The sequence below is a fragment of the Pelodiscus sinensis genome, chromosome 2 (assembly GCF_052426305.1).
Source record: "Pelodiscus sinensis isolate ZL-2025 chromosome 2, ASM5242630v1, whole genome shotgun sequence".
Taxonomy (NCBI): Eukaryota; Metazoa; Chordata; order Testudines; family Trionychidae; genus Pelodiscus; species Pelodiscus sinensis.
Genome location: NC_143053.1, coordinates 151368478 through 151392260, shown reverse-complemented (window position 1 = coordinate 151392260; position 23783 = coordinate 151368478). Strand labels below are relative to the sequence as shown.

The following is a 23783-nucleotide window of genomic DNA, read 5'->3' as shown; positions in this document are numbered from 1 at the left end:
CTCATTGGCTCTGGTTCCCAGTCAGTGGGACCGCTGGAGCTATCTCTTGGGGCAGGGCTGGGAAGGGAAGCCACCTTGGTCTCCGTTCATCCACTGAGGAGCGGCAGGGACAGGTTGCTGCTTCTAGGGAGCCACATGAAACCAGGTTGGGAGCCTGTCAGGTCTGCACAAACTGCACTTGCAATGAAGGTAAAAAATGCTGGTTTCTAGAGCTTTCCGGTAAGTGAAGTGCCAGATAACACAGCTGTTACTTTGTATTCTCTTTCAAAGTTCAAGAAGGATTATTATACAGTTATATTATTTTTGATTGATCTGGGCATGTCATAACTTTTTTTCCCCATTTATCCTTAAATTGAATTCTTTGAGTAGTGAGTTCTAAAATACCTAACCAGTCCTGGCTGGAGTAATTACTATAGCTTTTATTACCATATTGTGCTTTGTCATTTATTATTTCAAGTAATACAATCAAATAATTATCTCTTTCTAGAATGTACATTTAGCATATATTCATCTTAACAGTGCCAGCTTAATTAAAAAGTAGCCAAACACACAACTTGCGATACTGCAGATGAAAGTTGCTTGTTTTCTAATTGTATTTTTAATGATATCTGTAAAATAACTTAACATTTATACAAAAATAAATGTGGTTCCAAGTGTGGGTAGTAATAATAATGATGGAGTCAAATGTTAGTGAGTCACTTACATCAGCAGTTCTCTGCCAGCTGTCCTGGGCTCCCAAAAGGGCTGAAAGCAGGTTTCAGAAACCCTCCAAAATAAACCCAGCGAGGGGCTGATTAAACTTGCTGCCTCCATGAGAAAAGCTTTAGCCTGAGCTCTGCCACCTAAATAACTTAGCTTTGTGGAACCTTCTGTGGCACTGGGCAATTGCTAGCATCCCCCTCATGTCAGCCCTGGCTTTTGGTCTATTGGATACGCAGCATGACAATGGTGGCATAAGTGGGCTGTAGAATTTTTGTAGCATGTTGGGAGGTCCACTGAAAGTACTCCTGACATATGTGGGTGTTAGGGCCCTGCTAAATTTCAAAGACAAAGGATTTCAAAATTGGTGAATTTCCCATTTTTAGTGGTTTAAATCTTGAAATGTCATGGTGTTTTAACTGTGGGGTCCAAACCCATAAGGGGATTAACTGTGGGGTGGTTATTGCAAACCTATTGTAAGGGATAGGGACATCCTTAGGATTTATGGGGTCCTATGCAATACTACTAAAACTGGTGCCCCTTTATCCAATGGTAGTCCAGGCAGGGATGTGTTAATGATCTTTTAGGAATGTGATTTTTAGTCTTCAGCAACACACTCATGAATTATTTTTAAAGGGATTTTATCTAAGGTCCTGTAGACTAACACAGTAAATTCAGAAACTGACTGTATATACTATATAACTAAGGTTGGCAAATGCCTGTTAAATGGTTTCATTACCACTTGAATGGCTCTTTCACATGTTCAGTGTTCTGCTAATAGATCTAGTTAGGCTGTTCACTTTTAAGTCAACTAGATTCTCCCTAGAGGAAGTAGAGCAACAGATCAGGAGGAGGAAGAGGTAGATGGGTGGACATTAAGATGCAGCGATGCCACTTGGGGTTCCTTATGAGGATACATATATCATGTATGGATAAGAAAGCGCTGGTAGGGGATTCTTGGGATTGTCACCCTCATTTCCATTCTGCTTTCAGAACTGGAACATAAGATCAGCCATACTGGGTCAGACCAAAGGTCCATCTAGTCCAGTATTCTGTCTTCCATCAGTGGCCAATGCCAGATGCCCCGGAGGGAGTGAACAGAACAGGGAATCTTCAAGCAATCCTTCTCCCATCACCCATACCCAGCCTCTGACAGAGGCTAGGGACACCATTCCTACCCATCCTGGCTAATAGTCATTGATGGACCTGACTTCCATGAATTTATCTAGTTCTTTCTTGAGCCCCGTTAAAGTTCTGGTCTTCGCGACCTCCTCTGGCAAGGAGTACCACAGGCCAACTGTGCACTGTATTCTGATGGCAACACAACTGTAGTTTCCTGCAGTCTCCTTCCTGTAGTTTCCTTCTCAGCCACTAGAGGAGCCATTCAAGGGAAGGAAAAGTCCTGTCCTCCCCATACCAGTGGAGCTACATGCCCACTTTTCTGGCGGTCCCAGCAGCACCTCTACAAGTCTCTTCCAGCAGCAGGAGCCTGTGGAGCTGCTGCCAAGTCCCAGAATCTATTGTAGCAGGGGATGCAACACGGAGGTAAGTCTACCCCACAGAATGGCTGTACAGGGGATGTCTGTGACGTAGTGGGGGTACTTGCTGGGCTGTGGTGACCTCTGCTGTCTGGAGCAAGACCCAGCAGGGAAAACCTCACTATGCAAAGGTGATGCCAAACCGGTTGAACCAGGCACCCCCCATGGAGAGGAACAAAGGAAGGTGGAGGCTGCCCTGGCTGGGGGGCAGGGCTGGAAGAGAGTGAGTTTAGTTGCTGTCTGGGAGCATGGAGGAGACAGCCTAGGGAAAGGGGCTGGAGTTTAGGGGCCCAGTCTCCCCCCATCTCAAGGGGGCCTGAGGCATCCTAGCCCAGCTCTGGGACCAGGTTACATCTGTGCTGTGCTGTATCCTGGAGAGGCAATAAACGTCCTCTATTCCACCAGCTGGTGCAGTCTGTATGTGCCATTTCGGGGTGCAGGAGACGGGGGACCCCCAACGCGCCGTCACACTGTCCATCCTCAGTCCGGAGCCTGGAGCCCCTTTCTCTGGGGTGCTCTTAAGAATAAGGGGACATTGGATTTCACAGGGAAGGGCTTATTTCATGGTCAGTGATGGCATTTTTCATAGATATTAACTTGGTAGGACCCTAATTATTATAATTAGTACTCATAAATGCTAAAATAATTAGAAACATAAATTTCCATTTTAATAAAAGATTAAAAAACTGTTAAAGATTAAATGTTAATATTAAATTAACTAAATTTTTAGTGGGGTGGAAAACAGATGACTAAAATAAAGTAGTTATTGGCAGTTAGTATATTTCTGTTAGAGAAAGTAAACAGACTTAAAATTTTTTTTTTCTCTCCGAAAGCTAGTGTACCAAGTATCAAACATTTCTGATGTTTGTATGAAAGCTCTAAAACTGATACCTCAAGGCTTGGGATTAAGAATATTTTTCTGTATTATTTCCTGTTTGTTCTAAATGTACATATAAACGTAAAATATGGTTTTAATTGGTATTTGCATATATTTTTCTTTATATATGATTAAATACAGTGTCCCTGTTAGAGAATTTCTTAAGCTGTTATCTGCAAAAAACAACCCCCCTAAAGTTTTCAGGTGCCTGAGGTCTTGTCTACATTGAGAGATAAGGTCAAATTTATTAAGTTTATTTTTAGCACCTGGTTTTGTAAAGGTGTACATATTCCCACTAGGAGTGTGAACGACTAGTCAACTATCTGATAAGCAAAAGCTTATTGGATAGTCAACATGCTAGTTGACTAGTTGCTTCCCCCCCTCCCTAGAAGAAAGAGTCAGCGGGGGGGGGGAAAGGGGGTGCTTCAGACTGGCAGCATGGAGCCTGAGGTCTGCCGCTTTGCAATGCCGCATGTAGCCAGGGCCAACTGGGGACTCTCCCACTGATCCCGGGCTCCATGGGTGCTGCCGCTTTGAAACACTGCATGGAGCCTGACACTGGGCTCCCCACAGTGTTTCAAAGTGGCAGCGCCACATGGAACACGGGGCCAGCAGATAAATGCTTATATCCCCTGCTGGCCCCGTGTTCCCTGCATCGCTTTTGCCTTTGAAGTGTAGCAACAGCTTTGAGGCTGTTGCTACATTTCAAAGGTGGAGGTGCCCTTACCAACTAATTGAATAGCCAATGCAAATTGCGTCGACTATTTGATTAGCCAAGTAATTGAAATTTTACATCTCTAATCCCCACTGTGCCAACAATTCAACGAGGTTCAAGTAGCGCGTCCCCAGTAAGGTGGCTGTCATCGACTTTCAGAGAGATGCACTGTGGGTAGCTATCTCACAGTTCCTGCCACCCTTTGCATTCTGGGGTATGCTCCCAGTGCAAGCTGAGACCAAAACTGTGCACCAGGTGATTCTGGGTATATGTCAGTGTCCCAGAATTCACTCATCTCTTTCTTCCCTCCCACTTGAAAGCAACAACAAACATTCTTTTCATGCACTTTTTCCCTAGTTAGTCACGTGGAAATGGTTAATTTTAAAATATAATAAATACATTCTCCAGTTTAAAGTACATTAGCTATTAGTATTATTTAACCAGTAATTTTCCAGGAGTTTACATTCCTTAATTGTTGTTAGTAGTATTATTAGTTTATTTAGTTATTGGCATTTAACTATCTAAACAAACTTTTCCTGAGTAACTTCTCAGAGCTGGTAGCTAAAAATTAATCCTTTTGAATAGTCACATACAGCCATTTCATCGAGGATGTCGATTTTATCAAATGATCAATGCCTTTCTGGAATAGTGTCCTAAATTACACTTTCAGACTATGCAGTGTTTTCTCCAGCCTGAGTAAAAGCTCTGTGTAAACTCAAAAGCTTATCTCTCTCATGACCAAATGCTGGTCCAATAAAAGAAATACCTCACCCGCCTTCAAAATGGAATAGTTTTCATGTGAATCATATTCAATATGATATTAAATTTTCTTTCACCCAGGTAAAAGAGAGAGTCTCAATACAAATGACATTTTAATTTTCTTTCAGCTGGTGCTTTTAATAAACAATACAGATCTATGCTGTTGACAAAGTGTTTACTGTGTATCACTGAGAATTAAAAGGAAATAATTATCTAATTTGTACTAACAAATTTGTTTGGTTAATGAGTTTTTTACTAAAGTTAAAATAGAAGATGTTAAGAAAGCAAAAAGTGCAAATAAAATAATATAGTTAGCTTTTGTATGACTGTTATGCATGTGGGACTAATGTTTCTATCTAGAAGTACACAAATTTATTGACATAAAAAGAGGAAAATAAATTTTTCATATAATATGTAATAATAATGAAGAAGATATTCACTTGTTGAGTGTAATCTCAATTTGTATAAACTCTTTCAGTAAGTTAAGATTGAATATTAAATGCTGTTTACTGTCTTCAATTAATCAGCAAACATTAAGGATAAAAAGAAAGACATGTTTAACTGTTAGTAATTTGTTTCTGTCTCAACTGGACTTCCCGTAAACTTTTTCCAGAATGCATTCTGGGGTGAAATCCTTTGAAGTCAGTGGCATTTTTCCACTGATTTTAGTAGATCCAAGATATCAACCTCTAAATATAACCTCAAAAAGAAACAGCTTAAATATTAATTTCTAGGTTCTTTATCTGAGGAAACTCTTTTAATATAATTTTGAGTGTTATTTCTATTTGACACAAGATAGGTTTTCCTCTTGTCAGCAGGATTCCTTGTTTCATTAGTGGCCTAAGAGACTGACTTCAATAGGCCACTTATTGTTCTCTGCATAATGCATAATAATGATAATATTTGTACATTCATAAATACTCCTGTCAATGTGAGGGTTCTCAAAGTGACTTGCAAACTGTGGTCCATTTCCCCCAATAAATATGTATATCGTACTCCAGTTAACATCACAATAACCCGGATTGGCTGTAGCTATCTAAGGATAGGTTTTTTTACTTCAGGTATTATTCTTCATGCAATGCACCATTGAAATGCAGCCATCTTTTAGGACAAAATAGCAGGTATAGGTATTGACTCCCTGGGTATTTTGAGGTTGGAGCTCCCACAGTAAAGCCACCCAACCACAAGCTCAGCACCCATCAGCCACAGCAGATCCTTATTCTACCTCAGCAACTGATGTGGGGGAAGGTGCTATTGCAAAACAGCTGGTGGGAGTGGGAATACCATCCAACAGCTGATAGGGAGTGGTGGCACTGCCAGACAGGTGTTTGAACGTAAGAATGGCCATACTGGGTCAGACCAAAGGTCCATCTAGTCTAGTATCCTGTCTGCTGACAGTGGCCAATCCCAGGTGTCCCAGAGGGAATGAACAGAACAGGGAATGATCAAGTGATCCATCCCCTGGCACCCATTCCCAGCCTCTGACAGAGGTTAGGGACACCATTCATACACATCCTAGCTAATAGCCACTGATGGACTCAGAGAGAAGCGTGGAGGAGGGTGGAGAACAGTGAATGGACAGGAGCCTTGGGAAATGGTTGGAGCAGGGGCAGGAAGAAGCAGAGCTAATGTGAGGTCTTGGGAAGGGGCAATGTGGGGCAGAACCTCGGGGCAAAATGAGGTTTGAGCATCCCAGGGGAAAAAATAAAAAGTCTGTGCCTGTGACAGCATCCAATCACAGCCTAAAGCACCAGGCTGGGAAGCAATGAACATCTTTCCTGTATGAAAGGATTTCAGATAAACAGAATGGATATTTGTATATGTCACCTTGTGGGGTGGAGACGGTATACAAAGTTTCTCCAGAAGATGATGTATTAAAGTATCCTGGCTGTGTTCCTATGCCACTTTTTCTATATAGCTGTGTCAATTAGTAATTATGATATCTGTCTTTTGATTTTTGTCCAGATAATAACTTTGAGACAGGCTTTTTTTGAGGAGGGAGGAGGGATGTTAGATGACTTTTTAGAAGTAAAAAAACAAAAACAAAAAAAACCCCAAAACCAAACAAGAAAGGAAGAGAAAACCCTGCTTCTTTTTTCCCAAAAAATTTTCAAAACATTTTTCCTTGTTAACATCAAATAATTAAAAAACATCTTTTTGCCTACAGTCTACACATGAGAATTTGTAAAAGGAGAAAGGAGCTTTCTTCTGAAAGAGGAATAAACTCTGTCCAGATTTGCTTTTATATTTGAAAGTGTCTCACACCCTCACCTACAGAGCTACAGCTGTAGCACCATAGTAATATATATTTTTCAAGTGTCAAGGATTCCAGTTAAGAGCTTAGCTGAGCCTTAAATACTTCTGAAAAGGAAAGACTTTGAAAAATATGTATTAAATGCTAATCTCAATCATATTCATCATTATTAAAACTTGGAATAGGTTGAAACACTTAAAATATGTGAAATGGAAGACTAATGATGGACCTTAGACACTGAAGAAATGGAAGAATTTTGTCAGAAATTGAGAAACAGAAATGGCCAAACAAAAAAAGACCTTAAAGTGTCCAGTTAGTTTTTTTACAATAAACTTTTATTTTAAAAATTTCTACTAATTTAATCATAAGAGTTTAAAAGTAAATTGGGACTCAAGTACAACAAAGTGGGAAGAAATATGTAAATAATTGATACTGAAATTATTCTTGTATTTAGTTAAAGGTAACATCAAACTTTTCATGCACATTGATCATGCCTTGATTATTCTTTGGGCAATATTGTTATTTATTATTTATTTTTGTATACACTGGTAGAGCCTATGATTTCTGGTCATGGACCAAGAACTCTATTGTGCTGGATGCTGAACAGACACAGAACAAGAAGGCAGTCCCTGCCCCAAAAGAGTTTACAAATTAAGTAAACGGGGAAGTGGAGTGCCAACTGGAGAAGTTTCCCAATGGATTAGGTAGCATCTTCACTAAGCATCACAGCAGCACAATTACATTGCCACTGCAGTTTTGTAAGTGTAGACAAGCCCTTCTGCACTTTGTTGCTTACAAGCTAAAACTTACTGGGGAAGCACTTAGTGATGGCTGCTGTACAAATTCCTTAGATAAATAAAAAGCCGTATGTATAAGCTTTTGGAGAAAACAAGTTCTATCCAGGGTATATTCTGTAGTTTAAAAATTTGCTGAAGTGACTTGTGCTTCCCTTTGGTAAGTCTAGTCTGTATGGGAGGTTAGAATTTAATACGAAGAAGCTTCATATATTTATTGTACTTTTTTAATTTTAGATATGACCTACCTTGACCATGCAGGAACAGCACTTTTTCCAGAGAGTCTACTTAAGGAGTTTACTGATGATCTCAGTAAAAATATTTATGGTAAGTACTGAGTAAATTTCTCATTGTTTTATGAGATTTAATTTAAATAGGCTAACGTCATCCATTTCTAGTTACAGCAAGAGTGCTTCCATTCTTTATACTGAAATAATCGTGACAGAAATTATAGTCTTTGTCATAGTTTGGGACAACTGTACCTCATTATCCACCACTTCTATTGGTCAGACTTGCATCTCATGCCTTCCTGGCTAGATTTTTTTCCCCCCAGACCTCACAGTTCCTTGTCTACGCTCTGAGATGTGCAACAACCCAGATCACCTAAATAGGTCAATGCTTGTACTTTGCTTTCTCTAGACACTATGAACAGTGTAATGGCCCACAGTTGTTGTTGGAATATGTAAAATGAATAGGGGTCTGGGATAGTGCTAAGGAGTTCAGCCACTGTGGGCATTACCCTTGAACATGCCCTTTCCCTTTGTTTTTGCAGCATAGAAAAATAGATAAGAAGCTCTGTATAAATATTTTAGGGTTCATTTTTTTGTAACCTGCTGATCTGGAAAGTTTGTAGCATATGAAAGTGTTGATTTAATTAGAAATTCTGTAAATAGTAATTAGAGATGGGTATAATAATATTCATCACCTGCTTATTAATATTCATTTACAGGAGTTAACATTACTAAATAAGGTTTTAGGAAAAGTAGTAATAAATGTGTGAATTAACATACTAAAATAAATAAAAGGGTATAATTGGTTCCAATCTGTTGCCATTCAGACATTGTGTTGGATGTCCAAGGTAAACGTGCCTGGGCAATAAAGCAGTTTCATTTACCCCATCTGCTCCTGGGTCGCCTGTTTCTTCTCTAACAGTTGTAAGTTACCACACACCTCCTTTAGAAGTAGCACATTTATTCTTAAGATGAAAGAATTACAGAGAAAACATTACAAACAATAAAATAAACCTGCATGCATGCTAAAAAGCTTGCCATATGTCACCCCAACTCCAGCTTGAGGCTCATGTAGTTATGATTACTTCAGAACCCACAACTGGGTTTCCTCTGTAGTTTTGAGTATACTAGTGTCACAGTCAGAAAAAGAGCCACCATAAACAGTTCAGTTTTTCCTTTCTATGGCTTGGGCCCGTGATCTTGGTCTCCTGTAACAGGTGATCAGCAGACAGTGTCCAGCTCCCCCACCTTCAAAAGGCTGGGTTTTGGTATAACCAGGGGTGTGGGATTTCCATTGACAACCCCCCTAGATACTTCTTAGACAAACCACTTCATACTTTTTGTTCTAAAAGTTCATGCTTGCTTGGCACTTTATTCTGTATCGGGGTCTCAAACTCACAGTCTGTCGGCCATCTATTGGCTGGAGCATATTCACAATCCAGTCTGGGACACCTGGCGGTCCGGGAAGAGAGCATGCCCATCCCCTTCCCCCAAGCCCTGCATCTTCCTGACTCTGACCGTCATCTCCTAAGAAATGCAGCCATGGGGATTACCATGATGGGCCAGTGAGAGCCACAGGGAGGCAGAGCGAGTGTATGTACTGAGTGTGCTCCACTTGCCTATGGCTCCTGACACTGCAGTGAGTACAGAAAGGGTCCAACTGCTGCTGCCATCCTGCGCTAGGTCCCCCCATTAATCACAGAATCACAGAATCCTGGAAAGGACCTTGAGAAGACATCAAGTCGAATTCCCTGCATTCACAGCAGGACCAAGCACCATCTAGCTAAGGGGTCGGCAGCCTTTTCAAACCAAGGAGCCAAACTACATCAAAATGCAGAACAAGTCGTAAACGAAGAGCCATATTACAATGCCCGTTTGCATGACTGAAAATATGCAACTTAATATTATTGATAATTGACATAATGATTAATAATAGCATAAATGGAACATTGTACTCACAGGCTTTATTTGATGAGATTACTTCTGCTGCATCTTTTCGCACATTTCTTTGACGTTTACATCATAACTGGACAAATTCAGGTTTATGCACGCATTCAAGCTACATGAGTAATTAAGCATTTTTAAATTTTTGAATTAATTTGTCATTTTAATTTAAAAAGTTGCATGTGTTTTTTGGCTCAAAGCAGAATATGACCCCTGATCTAGATTGCAGACCCCTGATCTAGATTATCCCTGATAGATGCCTGTTCTACCTGCTCTTAAATATCTCCAGTGATGAAGATTCCACAACCTCCCTAGGCAATTTATTCCAGTGTTTAACTGCCCTGACACTTACGAAGTTTTCCTAATGTCCTACCTAAACCTCCCTTGCTGCCGTTTAAGCCCGTTGCTTCTTGTCCTATCATCAGAGGATAAGGAGAATATTTTTTTGTAAGACCCTTTTAGTTACTCTCAGTCTTCTCTTTTTCAGACTAAACAAACACAATTCTTTCAGTCTTCTTTCTAGACCTTTAATAATTTTTGTTGTTCTTCTCTGGACTTTCTCCAATCTTTCCTGAAATGTGATGGCCAGAACTGGACACAATACTTAAGTTAAGGCCTAATCAGTGCAGAGTAGAGGGCAAGAATTACTTCCCGTGTTCTTCTAGCAACAATCCTGTTGATGCACCCCAGAATGTTAGCTTTTTTTTGCAAGTGTCATGCTGTTGACGCATATTTACCTTGTGGTCCACTATGTCCCCCTAGATCCCTTTCTTCAGTACTCCTTTCTAGACAGTCGCTTCCCATTTTGTATGTTTGAAACTCATTGTTCCTCCTTAAGTGGAATACTTTGCATTTGCCTAGGGAGGTCCAACCTGTATTAAGATTAATAAATGAGAGCAGGGCACTGAAGGCATACATATCCTGGATTCCGACTGGTGCTCATTGTGCATGCAACTGCTTCTGCTTGCTCCCCATTGCCATGCCAGTGCAGAATAGGCCAGAATTTAGAATGCAGCTCAATTTCACTAAGTCATAGAAATAATTTTCAGTATAGAGGTTTTAGCCTGAAGTCTCAATCTATGAGTGAGTATTGTAATAATATAAGTTGATTTGATCTTAGCAATGTGCTTTATTTCAGAATTTGTTATTCAAGTGCATATTAGTTATATTAAAATTAATGTTCTGTCATCATAGTGATGGTAAAGCCTAATATTTGTAGTCTAATCTCAGTTGTTCCAAATAACGTTGGACTGAAATCTGATACATAAATTACTGGCCTTGATGGAAATTTTAAACATGTCTGTTAAAAGAATGGGTCAGTCTACTGTTCATGTGAAGTAACAGCTTAAGCCAGAACTTCATATGATCTGCTAAGCTAAATCCTAATATTTTTCCCTCTCTTCATCTAAATTTTAATTAAATTGCAATTGCAGAGCCAATTTCTCTCCTCAGTTACACCTGTGCAACCTCACATGTAGTGCTGCTGGGTGGCACAGGTGTAACGAGGGACAGTATTAAAAGACACAGATTTAAGTAAGAGTTGATCTTGTTTGCAGATCTTAATTTCTGGTGATTATTCACAGGCCTAAAGCACCATAACTCACTTTGAGTTAGAAGGGGAAAATAGTTATTTGTAAATTGAGACGTCTCAATATGGAAATCACTGAGATGCAACAAGTATGAGAGCCAAAGGAACCAGGTGTAGAGTACATTTTCATTATGAAGCTTCTCTTTAAGCTAGAACTTGTATTATTATTTTCTAGAACTTGTATTCTTATTTTAAGGGCTCTACACCGAGGGTGGGGAAGAGACAGCTAGCTGTGGCTGCCTTGCCAGCACCCTTATTATAGAGCAGCTGCAGCCGCTTTAAATAGCAGGCTGCTAATTGTGTTATATACTCTGGGCAGGGAGGAAGAAGCTTCATGAGCTGTCCCCACTCCCTAGCAAAATCCCTCAGCTCCCATTGGTCAGTTTCTGGCCAACAGGAGCTGAGAAATTTTGCTGGAATCAGGGACAGTGAGCGAAGCTTCCTCCTTTCTCCCTCCCCATGCTGGAGCAGAGCCATATGGAGCAGCCAGCCCAGCTGACAAGCATGGAGCCTGTCTCAGGTTCTTGCAGGGTTTCTGGCTCGGAGCCTCCTAGGTAAGTGTCTCCCAACCAGACCCTGCCTCTGACTCCCCATCTCCCTCCCCCCCCCAACTTTCTAGCTCATATTACTACCCAAACCCTCTGCACCCACTTTCCACCCTGTCACAACTCCCTCTCAGACCTTACACCTCTCTCCCAGGCCAGAATCCTCTCCTGTACCCATAACCCCTCCTGGACTCTGCACTCTAAGCCTCTGCCCCAGATCATAACTCCCTTCTTCACCCAAACTCCCTCTCAGACCCCACACCATCTCCTGCACCCCAGTCCTCTATCCCAAGCCCCCTTCTGTCCAAGGCCCCGTACCCCCTCCACAGAACCAAAATCTTGGAGTGGCCTCCTATTAAAATGTATTGCCCACCCCTGTTCTATTGCAATCTCTGCAACAGTAAGAAACCCAGTGATTTTTATAAACTATTTAAAATAGCTGTGCACATGCCCTTTTACTGCAAAAATTATATGGCTCTACCATTTAACTTCTAAAATTGTATTTCTCAAATATTTAGTCATTAGGTGAATGCAAGTGCTTATTAACATGAAAGAGTGATGTGCTTGAAAAGTTACATACTTTCTTGCCAGAGGGATCTACCACATTAGCTTCAGTGAAGGCTTGTTGCTTCTCTGTTAGTTTCTGAACAGACCCTGCCAGTTAGTTGTGAATAGTCTGAGGCCGGTTGATTTCCTGATTTCAACTGAGACTTGCAGTTAAACTACAAAAATCATTCCCATTTAAAACATAGGCTAAATTTAAATCCAGATGTCCAAAAATAATTGGTTGTTACTTCAACATATCATACCTTTTAAACACTCTGTTATTGACTTGTTAACTGGCGTGTGTATTTATTACTCATGCATACTCTGTAGCTTCCTTCTAGTGGAGTGGTAGACAGTTGTAATTTCCTTCTAATGTTCTCTTACAATTAGATCATTTACTAATACTATCTGCCAAATGAAGTTTCAAGGTCTGTCATAACTGTTTTCTTCTGTTATATGTGTCTCCTCTTGACTAACTACTACTGTATAAGGAGCTTCGGGGCAGCAGTGTGAAATAGTTATTAAATCTCATTTTGTCATCTTTTCATGGCCTTGATCCAGTACTTAGATAAAGAAAAAAATATTAACAAATCTGATTGATTAACTTCTGTGTCTCTTTTGTCTCATAGGCAACCCTCATAGTCAGAACATCAGCAGCAAGCTGACATATGACACTATTGAGCATGTCCGATACAGGTAGAATAATCACAATTTTATTTTGCATTTTGATTTGCTATATACGGTTTGGATTATTCCTTGAACTTAGGTCATTTTTGTGTACTGTTTGTTGCATGTAATTGTACATCCAGTTAATAAATTCCATGAGGCATAGGCCAGGCTCATGTTGGAGAGATTTTTTTCCCCCACTGCCAGTATTGCAATTGTATTTATGTAACAACATGATAATGGAGCTGTAGCGTGCAGCTGCTTTAGGAAGTAAAGTCCTTAACTCTATTTTGGTAGTAGTGAGTAACAAGATGGTGTGAGAATGTCAGGTCATGATTCAAATTCAGGAGGCATTCCAAATATGACCTAATGGACTACTGGAATGTATATGTTACTTCACAGAAATTACTAATCTACATTTGTGAAAGTAATTAAATATCTTATAGTAGTTTTAGTTTTAAGGAGTACAAAGAATTTTAAATGTGAGATACTGAGTATAAGTTCTTTTTGTTCTGGTTTAGAAGGTGACTTCAAAAATAAGATCATCCTTATCTTCAAATAATTCTGAGATAGGTGTGCTAAGAATTTTCTTTTAGTCATGAATTTACCAAAATAGAGGGAAGCTGGGTTTAGTTTAACCAATTATTAACCAGAAAATTAATTTATGCATGTAACTAAGTAACAAAACAACAAAAACCACTTTCTTAGTAGTGTAACAATGTGCACTGTTTGCCCAATGAACAAAGGTCTTGCTCTTTATTTGGTATAGCTTTTTGTTGTTGTTGTTGTTGTTAAACAAACTAGAAGTGCTGTAAGCAAGACACAAGAAGCAATTCTTCCCCTCTGCTCTGCAATGGTTAGTCCTCAGCTGGATGCCACATTTCAGAAAAAAATGTGGTCAAATTGGAGAAAGTCCAGAGAAGAACAACGAAAATTATGAAAGCTCTAGAAAACATGACCTATGAGAAGACTAAAAGAATTAGTTTTGTGTAATCTGTAAAAGCGAAGACTGAGGGGGGACATGATAGCAGTTTTCAGGTCTCTAAAAGGTTGTTACATGGAGGAGGGAGAAAAATTATTCTCCTTAACCTCTGAGGACAGGATAAAAAGCAATGGATTTAAATTGCAGCAAAGGAGGTTTAAGTTTAGGGAAACAATTCCTAACTATCAGGATGGGTAAGCACTGGAATACATTGTGGGTTCTCCATCATTGGAGATATTTAAGGGCAGGTTAGACCAGTGTTTCCCAATTTTATTTGGCCACAGAACCCTTTTAAGCTCGGAATAATTTTGAAGAACCCCTACAGCTGGGGGAGAGAAGGGGAGGAGGAGGAGGGAATTTGTCAAGCAAAAAAAAAAAAGGCGGGGGGGGGGGGAGGGGAGTAGACCAGGAAGACTTGCAGAATGGAAACGCAGAATGGCAGCGGGGGAGGGGAGGTTCTGGCAGGAAACCAGAGAAGGAGGGGGGAGGGAGTGATCGAGTTCTCACGGAACCCTTACTTTCGCTTTGCAGAACCCAGGGGTTCCATGGAGCACCATTTGGGAAATACTGGGTTAGACACACATTTGTCACGGATGATCTAGATCAGGGCTACCCAACTTTGGAAGCTCCAGGGGCCATCATAATATTCACAGCACATACTGAGGGCTGTAACTTAAGTGTGGTTGCATGTATATGCAAATATATGTAAATATATGCAAATAGCTTCGTTCACACTTACGGGCAAGAACGCAAAGATTAAGGCAACACTACACAACATGCAGTCCCCATTTAAGTCAGTTCTGCTTATATTAATAAAATGCAATATTTACCCGATTTCCACGCATATGGCAGTACTTTTAAAGAGCAATGAGGGTCCAGGAATTTAACTACTAAAATGCATACCAACAGAAGACCATTATATTGAGTCACCATTATGGAGTGTGTTTCCAGTGGAAGCCATGTTCAAAGAATCCTACCTGTGAGCTGCGTGTTGAGCCCTACATAAACCCAAACCGCACTGCGGGCCGCAAACAAACAGGCTGCGGGCCGCATGCTGCCTATGGGCCATGTATTGAGTAGCCCTGATCTAGACAGTGTTGGTCCTGCCATGAGTGTAGGGGACTGAACTTGATGACTTCTTGTGATCCCTTCCAGTTCTGAGTCTATGATCCTAAGCCATTTACAGAATTCAAATCCATAAGATCACACCACTATAATGTTTGAAGGTGTTCTAATTTTGAAACAACAAAATCTATAATGTATCTTTTTGTTCTTCGATCTCATAATGGAGATTTACAAAAACGTAAGGTGACAAGATCTCTGTCCTGCTACGTTTCATTTCATGACCCAAATCCTGTTTTCACTTCTTTCTAAAAATGCAGCCTTTGCTTATATTTGCTACCATTTCTGATTAATAGGGTGCAGGATTACAATCTATTAAATTAGGGCTGACATGAAATAAATGAAACTAGATATGTGAATAATGATTATTCACCATTACTGCTATTTTATGATCAGAGGATAAGAAAGAAAGAGACTTTCAAATTAGTGCTTGTATGGATTTCTCTAAAAGTAACCTACATTTTCAGCCAGATTTATTTGGAAGAGTACAATGATTTTATGTGTGAGCGCAAAGAACAGCAGGAAAGAATTTTAGGAGCATCTTAGTAAAAATAGCCTCAGCCTCATTAACCCCACAAAGACATGTACTGTACTACACCTGATAGGCTTTGTCAGCCAGTCAGACTTAGAAAGTTGACTGTTATTTCCCAATAAAAGTTTGAAAAGCACAATCATCAAAACAGCTTATTCATAAAGGTTCAGGGGGAAAGAGTCCAAAAAAAGCACACTCAATAAATCAGCTATCAAAAAAGCTATAAAATATATATATATTTTTAAATCTGTACTTTTATGACATTGCTTATTTTTGCAATGTGACAAGATGAAGAGGCAGGTAACTCTATCCTGCATAACAGCCACCATCTTTGATTTCCTCAGTATATGAAAAATTATAGCTGACAGTTTTAGATGTTTTAAAATGCGTGTTTGCTTTCATATCGGCTGTTTTGAGCAGAAACTCTGCTTAGAGAATGACTTTTAAAAAAGTTTGCAATATACTGAGTGAACCAGAATATGGTGATCATTTTAGATGTTTTTTTCTCTCTGATAGAGGATCCAAGCAACTATGTAAAAACAGAAATGCAGGATTTTTTTAAAAAAATTGATAGTGATAATGGTAACAGGATATATATTTTGCACCAATAGCACACAAATTGCTGAAAAATACAGAACTATATGACCTGATTTCTTTTCAACTTTTATCAGCAAGAGAACATCATTGGAGTGTGGACTTGCAATCTATTAACATTAGTGTTTAAATATTGGAAGTGGTAGAATATTTTTGAATTTACAAAATTTCAACAAGTTTTTCACAAGAATGTCTTGCTCTTTTTCAACCAGCTCTATTAAATAAAATAATAATGGGGTGGGATCTGGAGCATGGTCCTGATCCTGCTTTGATTGAGATCAATGGAATTTTTGCCATTGAGATATAGGGAAACAAGTTTGGGTCCAATTGGACCAGTTTACTTTTCAAAAGGCTTCTCAGAGGATATGCTGAAAAGAACTCAGTAACTTTTGAAGTAACTTCTAAAGAAACTACAGAAGACTAATCTTTCTTGTCTGGGAATACTAATTGAAAATGTGAAGCAGGCTAACTTAATTATTACTTATGAAAATGGTTGTGCCTCTGTAGTAATATATACAGTTAAGTATTATTGAGTTTTGCCAAAAAAAACTGGTCTTTTATATTTGTTGGATATTTTCTCTCTAGTGTATATCAATAAACCATTTAGCAACATGCAAAGCTTTAGCTGCTACCCTGTATGGACAGCATACATTATTTATCAAATAAAAAGTGGCAAGTTTCAGTGCCAGATTTATTTTTAAAAATAGATGTTGCAGGATCTGGAATATGATGCACAAGATGAGAATTTTTTTCTCTGCCATAGTTCTCCAGGGCTAGGCAATCTGTGTGTCAGAAATCAGCAATGTTGGAATGGTTACATATATGGAAATTGCTTGACCTTTCATACACAGTAAGAAACAGCAGATACAGTATCTTCTTAGTATTGATTTGTCCTTTCTAAAGGTCACTGACTGGAGACTGTATGGATGAGTGAAATCTGAGCACCACATTCTGTCTTTCCCAGTGGTACACACCTGCATGGAAACCTTGTTTAAAAATCAGGGTGACTCAATTCTTTTACAATATTTAGTTTATAAAATCTTTCTTTTGCAAGTGCTGCTTTCTTCTGGCCACCTGGCCATGCTGAGGCAATTAGACGTCTATTATTCAGCAAGGAGAAATGTTACACGTTTAAAGAGTAAGGGTTCCATGCTTCTCAGTGACTTGTTCTCACGTCGGAGAGCCTGAACACCTGAAGTTCCCTGAAGTTCTTCCATCTGGAGGTTTTTCTTTCATACCCCAGCCCTGCTGAATCAGCAACTTGCAGGCTTTGTGCATGTAAGAATGTGCACATTTAACTTCAAAATTAATATCAAAAGCCAAGCTAATAGAAGCTGTACTGAGTATGAGGTCTCTCAGTAGGGTACATATTGATGACTGTAGCAACACAGGATAATTAAAAGCAATAGAACAGTTTTAATATTTCTTCAGGGTTGATGTACCAAATATCAGTCTTACTCAGAGACAGGCACAGGAATTAGGCTCTGGGAGTCAGGGGTCAGTGCTGAACCACCCTCAGGTTCCCAGCCTAGTGCCCGCGAACTCAATTCCACCCCACGTTTTGGGGGCTCAGCTGCTGGCTTCACACCCAGGATTCCAGCTGCTGCCCTACACGCCCAAGGCTCTGCTGCTGACTCTGGGCCTTGGGTCCTGGCTGCTGGCCCTGTGCACCAGGGGGTGTGCATTGGCCCCACACATGAGGAGCTCTGCTGCCTTCCCTGGTTCCTGGCTGCTGGCCCCGCACATCAGGGCTTTGCTCCAGATCTCAGTTGAGGGGCTGGGCAGGATGGGTAAGCAGGGAATATCAGCACCTGAACTCTTAAAAATATTCCCATGCCACTGTACACAGGCATGCACATGGAGATGTTTTATGTGATGGTGTTGTAGCTGAGTTGGTCCCAGGACAGTAGAGAGAGGCTGTGGAGAGATAATATCTTTTATTGGACCAACTTCTGCTGGTAAAAGAGACAAGCTTTCCATCTTACTCTTCTTCAGGTCTGGGAAATGTAGCATGCCCATGAGAGAGGGGGAAGAACATTGTGCCCATATAGACTGACCACATGACTACTGGCCTGAATTCGTCTACCATAATGCAAACTGGTGATGCAAACTGTTCTGTTCAACAAAGCCACACTTTCCATTTTTTCTCCACATCAAGCAGCCTTTCACTTATCTGCTGAAACATATTTTTTTTTTTCTAAATGCTAAAGAGGACTGCCCATGGAAATTAGGCATCTAAATACTTTTGAGGATTTGGGCTTCAGTTTTGCAAACACTTGTCTCTGATTCATTCCTTTGGAGACTGCTCATCATTGTGAATACTGTACTGGCTCGTAAAAGTTTGCAGGCAAGCCTACAAATTCTACACAATTCTACACAAATAAATTGGAAGACCAACCCATTATGCTTGGGATTACATTGCAACATAAGACCCATTGAAGCACCTCTTCATTCCATTTTGTTAGCTCAGTTCCTGGACTTTATTCTCTGTTGCAATAAATTCCTTGATTACTTAATAAGGTAGGGATTTAGAAAGTAATGTTAGCCAGCTTCATGGCATCTGAGTTCCTTATAAAGAGTAGGGATGTTAGCCTATAGTCGTTTAAACGATTAACCAGTAAGCCTGGGCACTGTATCAGAGGTAGCAGTGTGGGATGCCGGGGGTAGCCAGTCTGCTCAGGGCGCTGATACAGAGGCAGCAGCATGGGGTGGCAGGGGGCTCCCCGGGAGGGGGCCTGGAGAGCACTGGCTGCCACCCTCACCCCGGGGAGTATTTTAATAACCGTGTAACTGCTAAAAATTGTTGTGGCTACATGATTTCTGTAATAACTGGTATGTAACATCCCCAATAACGAGAAAGTGATAAATAACATGTAAACATTCCGAGTTTTTGTCATTGCATGCTAAGTAATTCCACTTACATAATCTGAAGTTCTAAATGCTGTTTTAAAAATAAGCAGTTAAATATGTAAAATAAGATACAATCTCGAGGCCTTTGCCCGATAACATTCTGCAACACACACAGGTCAAATGTGTGATGGCTTTATTCAGACAAATCTCCCACTAATTATAACAGGAGATTTACTTATATCAGGAGTACAAGATTGCACCATACTTGTGTGTGGAATATCTATTTGTCCATGAATCTCAATATAAGATACCAACAGGAAGTAATTACTTTATAATTCCTCTGAGACTTATAGGTAAGAAGGCAGATTCCCCCTGTCAGGGACTTGAAGGTGCCTTAATAACTGATGAATACTGTAGGTTGACCTTGGTAGCAGGAGGTTTACTTTATGATATACAGTGCTTTTGTTTTTTTAGTATACAGTGTTTGGGGACAATGAGAAGAATGCGTCAAGATAGCCAGGCCTCTGCAAACACCTAAGAGGCAGTGATGAGCTTTGATTTTTACCTCTTGTTCCAGCCAACCTAAAAACTGGCATTGACCAGACAGTCAAAGCTTAGGAATGCTGAAGAAGAGAACTGCTTGCAGTTGAAAGAGGGGCAGTTGTTCAGGGGAAATAGTGAGAAACTATTGGAGAAGTTAGGCCGGCTTAAGTAAGCACACAGACTGGTATTCCTTTAAGGAAGATAGACTTGAATAGGCTATTGGGTTAAAATCTTTTTTTCCCCTCTCTAAAAGCGTTGTTCCTAATGCAGAATAAACAATAGTTTAAGGTGGCAGTTTGGGGTTACAGCAGATACCACTGTTCCCAGATTGCCACAGGGAAGAATTGCAAATGCTCAAACCCAGTCAGCCCTGCTTGGTAAGCATGGCTGATACATAAGGTACTGTAGCCCAGGGCCTGGTTTAAGAGTGAGAAAATTGTGGGAATTATAAAAGTATGAGATCTGACGCCTGAAGGGATGCGCTCTAAGAGAGCAGGAAGGGAACATTCTGCCTTTTCTGGAATACGGACTGCAGCAGTCAAATCAGGTTGACACCCCCTCTGATGAAGAAACAGTCTCTGTGGCAGTGAAGTGAAGCTTGACCTGGCTGTTTCCTAAAAACAAAATAAATGTTGTTTGACTTCGGTTCTGAATGAGAAAGATTGCCTGTGACCTTGAGTTTTTCTGCAGCATTTTGAAGAAAAGCCAAAAATCTGCTGCCATAATATTACTCAGTCAAAGTAGCAACAGAGTTTTAAAAACAATACAGACCAGAGAAGATGGAGAGAATGAATTGAGAAACACAGAAGTTCTAGTTGAGGTGATTAAAATTCTGCAACAGAGAAAAACGAATACATTTAGTAGGCACAGAAGAATGGATGAGTGTTGGTGATGGATACAGGTAAGAAAGAATTGGCTGTGGTAAACTAATTGGGTCAAGGTGAGAAATGGAGAGCCCAGTGATTTACAAGGATTATTGGCTGTCAAGTTTTAGCAAAGCCAGATCAGAAGAATCGTATCAGTCTGATATTGTGGCAGATAAAGTAAAAAGAAGATACACTGTTGACAGCATAAAAGTGAGGTTTGATTGAAAATCTAAGTTAATTGACATGCTCTGGATTCCAGAAAAGGCAGCCTGCATTATAAAGACAAAGGGGAATTACACAAGGAGTTCTCAGATAACTGGAGAAAAGCAGAGGGTCAATGTAAGTTAGAAGATCTTTGGTTGAAAGATCTTAAAAGTTCGTATAGGCCAGAATGGATTGCAACACATATTTTACTTAATTGGTTATATGCTTTTGGCAGGATGGGGTGCAGTATCTTTAGACGTTGTTGGATGCAAAAGCATTTGCTTTTCTTTGCAGAAGGCTTTTGTTTTAGAATTTAATACCAGAGTTAGGTTAACGTAATGATCCGTAAATTGATTGAGATCGATTTGAGCACCAAACTGAGCAAAAAAGAAAGTGAGAACGTGCATAGACAGATGTTACTTTTACATCTTCTTGAAAGGAAAAATCATTTGATTGATCTAATTCTCTGTCATATGGAGCAACTTATTCTTTAGAGAAAGTGCATTGGCTTTCTTCATGAATGGCTTGAAAACACACAGCAAATGTGTCCATAAAAACTTCATGGAACTTTACAGGAAGTGATATTACAGATTGTTGCCAGTCATATAGTTTTCTTTTAACTTAAGAAAAACTTCTTTTCATTATGCCCAATCAATCTGGAAGAAAATCTGACTTCTATACATCTATATGGTTCAGCGATTCAAGTTTTGGAGGTGCTTTAAGGATACTGTTTTTTGTGTTATGATTGTTTCAAGTAATGAAAAAGGAAGAGTTCCTTCAAGAAGCAATCTGAGCCATGATTGAAAGCACTTGAAAGATGTGTAAAGACTTGGGCAACATCTGTGCACAAAATAGCTTCCTCTTTTTTGTCAGGGTTAATAACCAGCTAAGAATTAGTGATTGTGTCTCATTTTCCAGTGTATTTAGATTTTGTTTGGTGTTTCAGAGCAAGAGGAAAATGCATTATGATGGGTCTTATGTGAGATTCTCCAGCTGAGTAACATGTTTTTAATATTTAGAACAAGTTGTGTTTTTTTAAAAAGTAAGCAAGCCCATTTCAGAGAGTAATGCGTGCATGTTATGAAATCTTTATGAAGACTCCTGGTTGTAATCTGTTCAGTGTTCTCATCCAACAGTGCCTAGAAGGATTTTTAACACACTGCCATTTCTCAACCATCATCCTATTATCTCTCTGTATTTAACTTCCTTTGCCTTTTTAAAGGTGATTTAGTTTTCTTTAATGTTCATTCATTTTGAAGTTATAAAATGATCTCCAGGGATTTACATTGATTTTTTTTGCTTGAATGCACATAAATCAGGGCCTATAATGTGGCAGAAGAGACTAGAACCTGAAGCCACCAAATATCCATAAAGTAGGGACATAAAATTTCGATTATTTGGCTAATCCAATAGTCGATGCAATTTGCGAAAGTGCTGCGAGGAGCACTTAAGCAGTCCTCCACTGGCCCCATCCTCCCAGAGGTGTTTCAAAGCAGCAGCTCCCCATGGAGCCTGGGGTTAGCAGAGTCCCCTGCTGATCCCAGGCTCCACATGGCACTGCTGCTTTGAAACACTGCGTTCAGCCCAGACCAGCTGGGGACTCCCAGCTGGCCCCGGGCTGCACATGGCATTTCAAAATGGCAGCGCCATGCTGGCCCCAGGCTCTAAGCAGTGATGCCACTTTGAAGCATCACCTCCTCATCCTGCCTCCCCGCTTTGCTGTCTCTTTCTAATAGAGGCAGCAAGGTGGGGAAGTGACTAGTCGACTAGCATGTTGACTATCCGATAAGCATATGCTTATTGGATAGTTGACTAGTCATTCACATCCCTGCCAAGGAGAAACACCCATGTGCTATTTGCTTAAAAAACCTGGCACTATTTGCTTATCTGTTTTGGAATATATTAAAAGTTAGAGACCCTTGTGTCCAATCTGCCCCATGACCCTCAATGTGATCTGTAGCCTCTGGAGAACTACATAATGGAGATTCCACATCCCAGGGGCAGCTGGGCAGGGGGAGAGGCAAAAATCTGTGATCTCTTCACCCATGCCAAATGGGGAAGTGGTGCTCCCCTATTATAACTCATCCCTGTTGTCAAAGGACTAATTCGAGCATTTCTCTTTTACAATCACAGTTTAAGTTCCTAATCAACTTTGCATTTTCATTTTAACCTTTGGCAGGCCACAGATAAGCCAATGGACTACAAAATAATATTTTTTAAATTAATCCATATTTAGCAACAACCTAGACTCAGACTGTCACCTTGTCTGACTTCCTGCAAATTGCAGGCCACAGAACTTCATGCAGCTTCTCCTATAAGTGACCCACAACCTCTTCCTCCACTGAATACCTCGAATTGTGATGTAGACTTCAAATTACAGAGAATCCACCATTTGCAGTCGTTTAGACTTGTAGGCAAGTCTTATCAGAGGGGGAGCCAGGAAGGCCATTTGGCCTGGGCCTCAAATTTTTACATTTTTCTACTAAGTCATTTCCATGTATTGTACACCTTGCGGTTATAACGGAGACAACAAAAGAAGTTATATATATCCGCCAAAAAGTGATTTAAGTCATTGTGGGACCATGGGCCTTCGCCAATTTTTCAGTCACATCCACGTTTTCAGCTGCGTAACTGGAGTAGCTTCTGTGATTAGTGAGTCTATGTTATGAAATGCTGTCTTTGCATAGTTTAGAATTTTTAAAAGTTGTAGTTAATTCTATTACTGCAAAGTGATTTTGCTTGGTTTGAGGGTGAGTTTAAATTAGATGTTTAGCTCTGCATGGGAAATTTTCAGATTCCTGTGGTTTTTTATGTGTCTTTTTATACAATAACTATATCAGGCTCAACTGAAAGCTACCTCTTCCTCCAGTTTTAGATTCACCTTTAAAGGCTTTTTGTGGTGATAAACTTTTAATTCTAGTTGTTTAATCAACTT

General features: G+C 40.0%; 1 protein-coding gene across 2 annotated transcripts in view; it reads left to right on the top strand.

Moving 5' to 3' along the window:
- MOCOS (molybdenum cofactor sulfurase) overlaps positions 1-23783 on the top strand; it is a 353074-nt gene that overhangs the window by 42211 nt on the left and 287080 nt on the right. For both annotated transcript variants that reach the window (XM_089776481.1, XM_075921610.2), the window contains exons 2-3: positions 7874-7963; positions 13119-13185. In XM_089776481.1, the coding sequence (XP_089632607.1) occupies positions 7874-7963; positions 13119-13185 (157 nt within the window). The remainder of the gene's footprint in view (positions 1-7873; positions 7964-13118; positions 13186-23783) is intronic.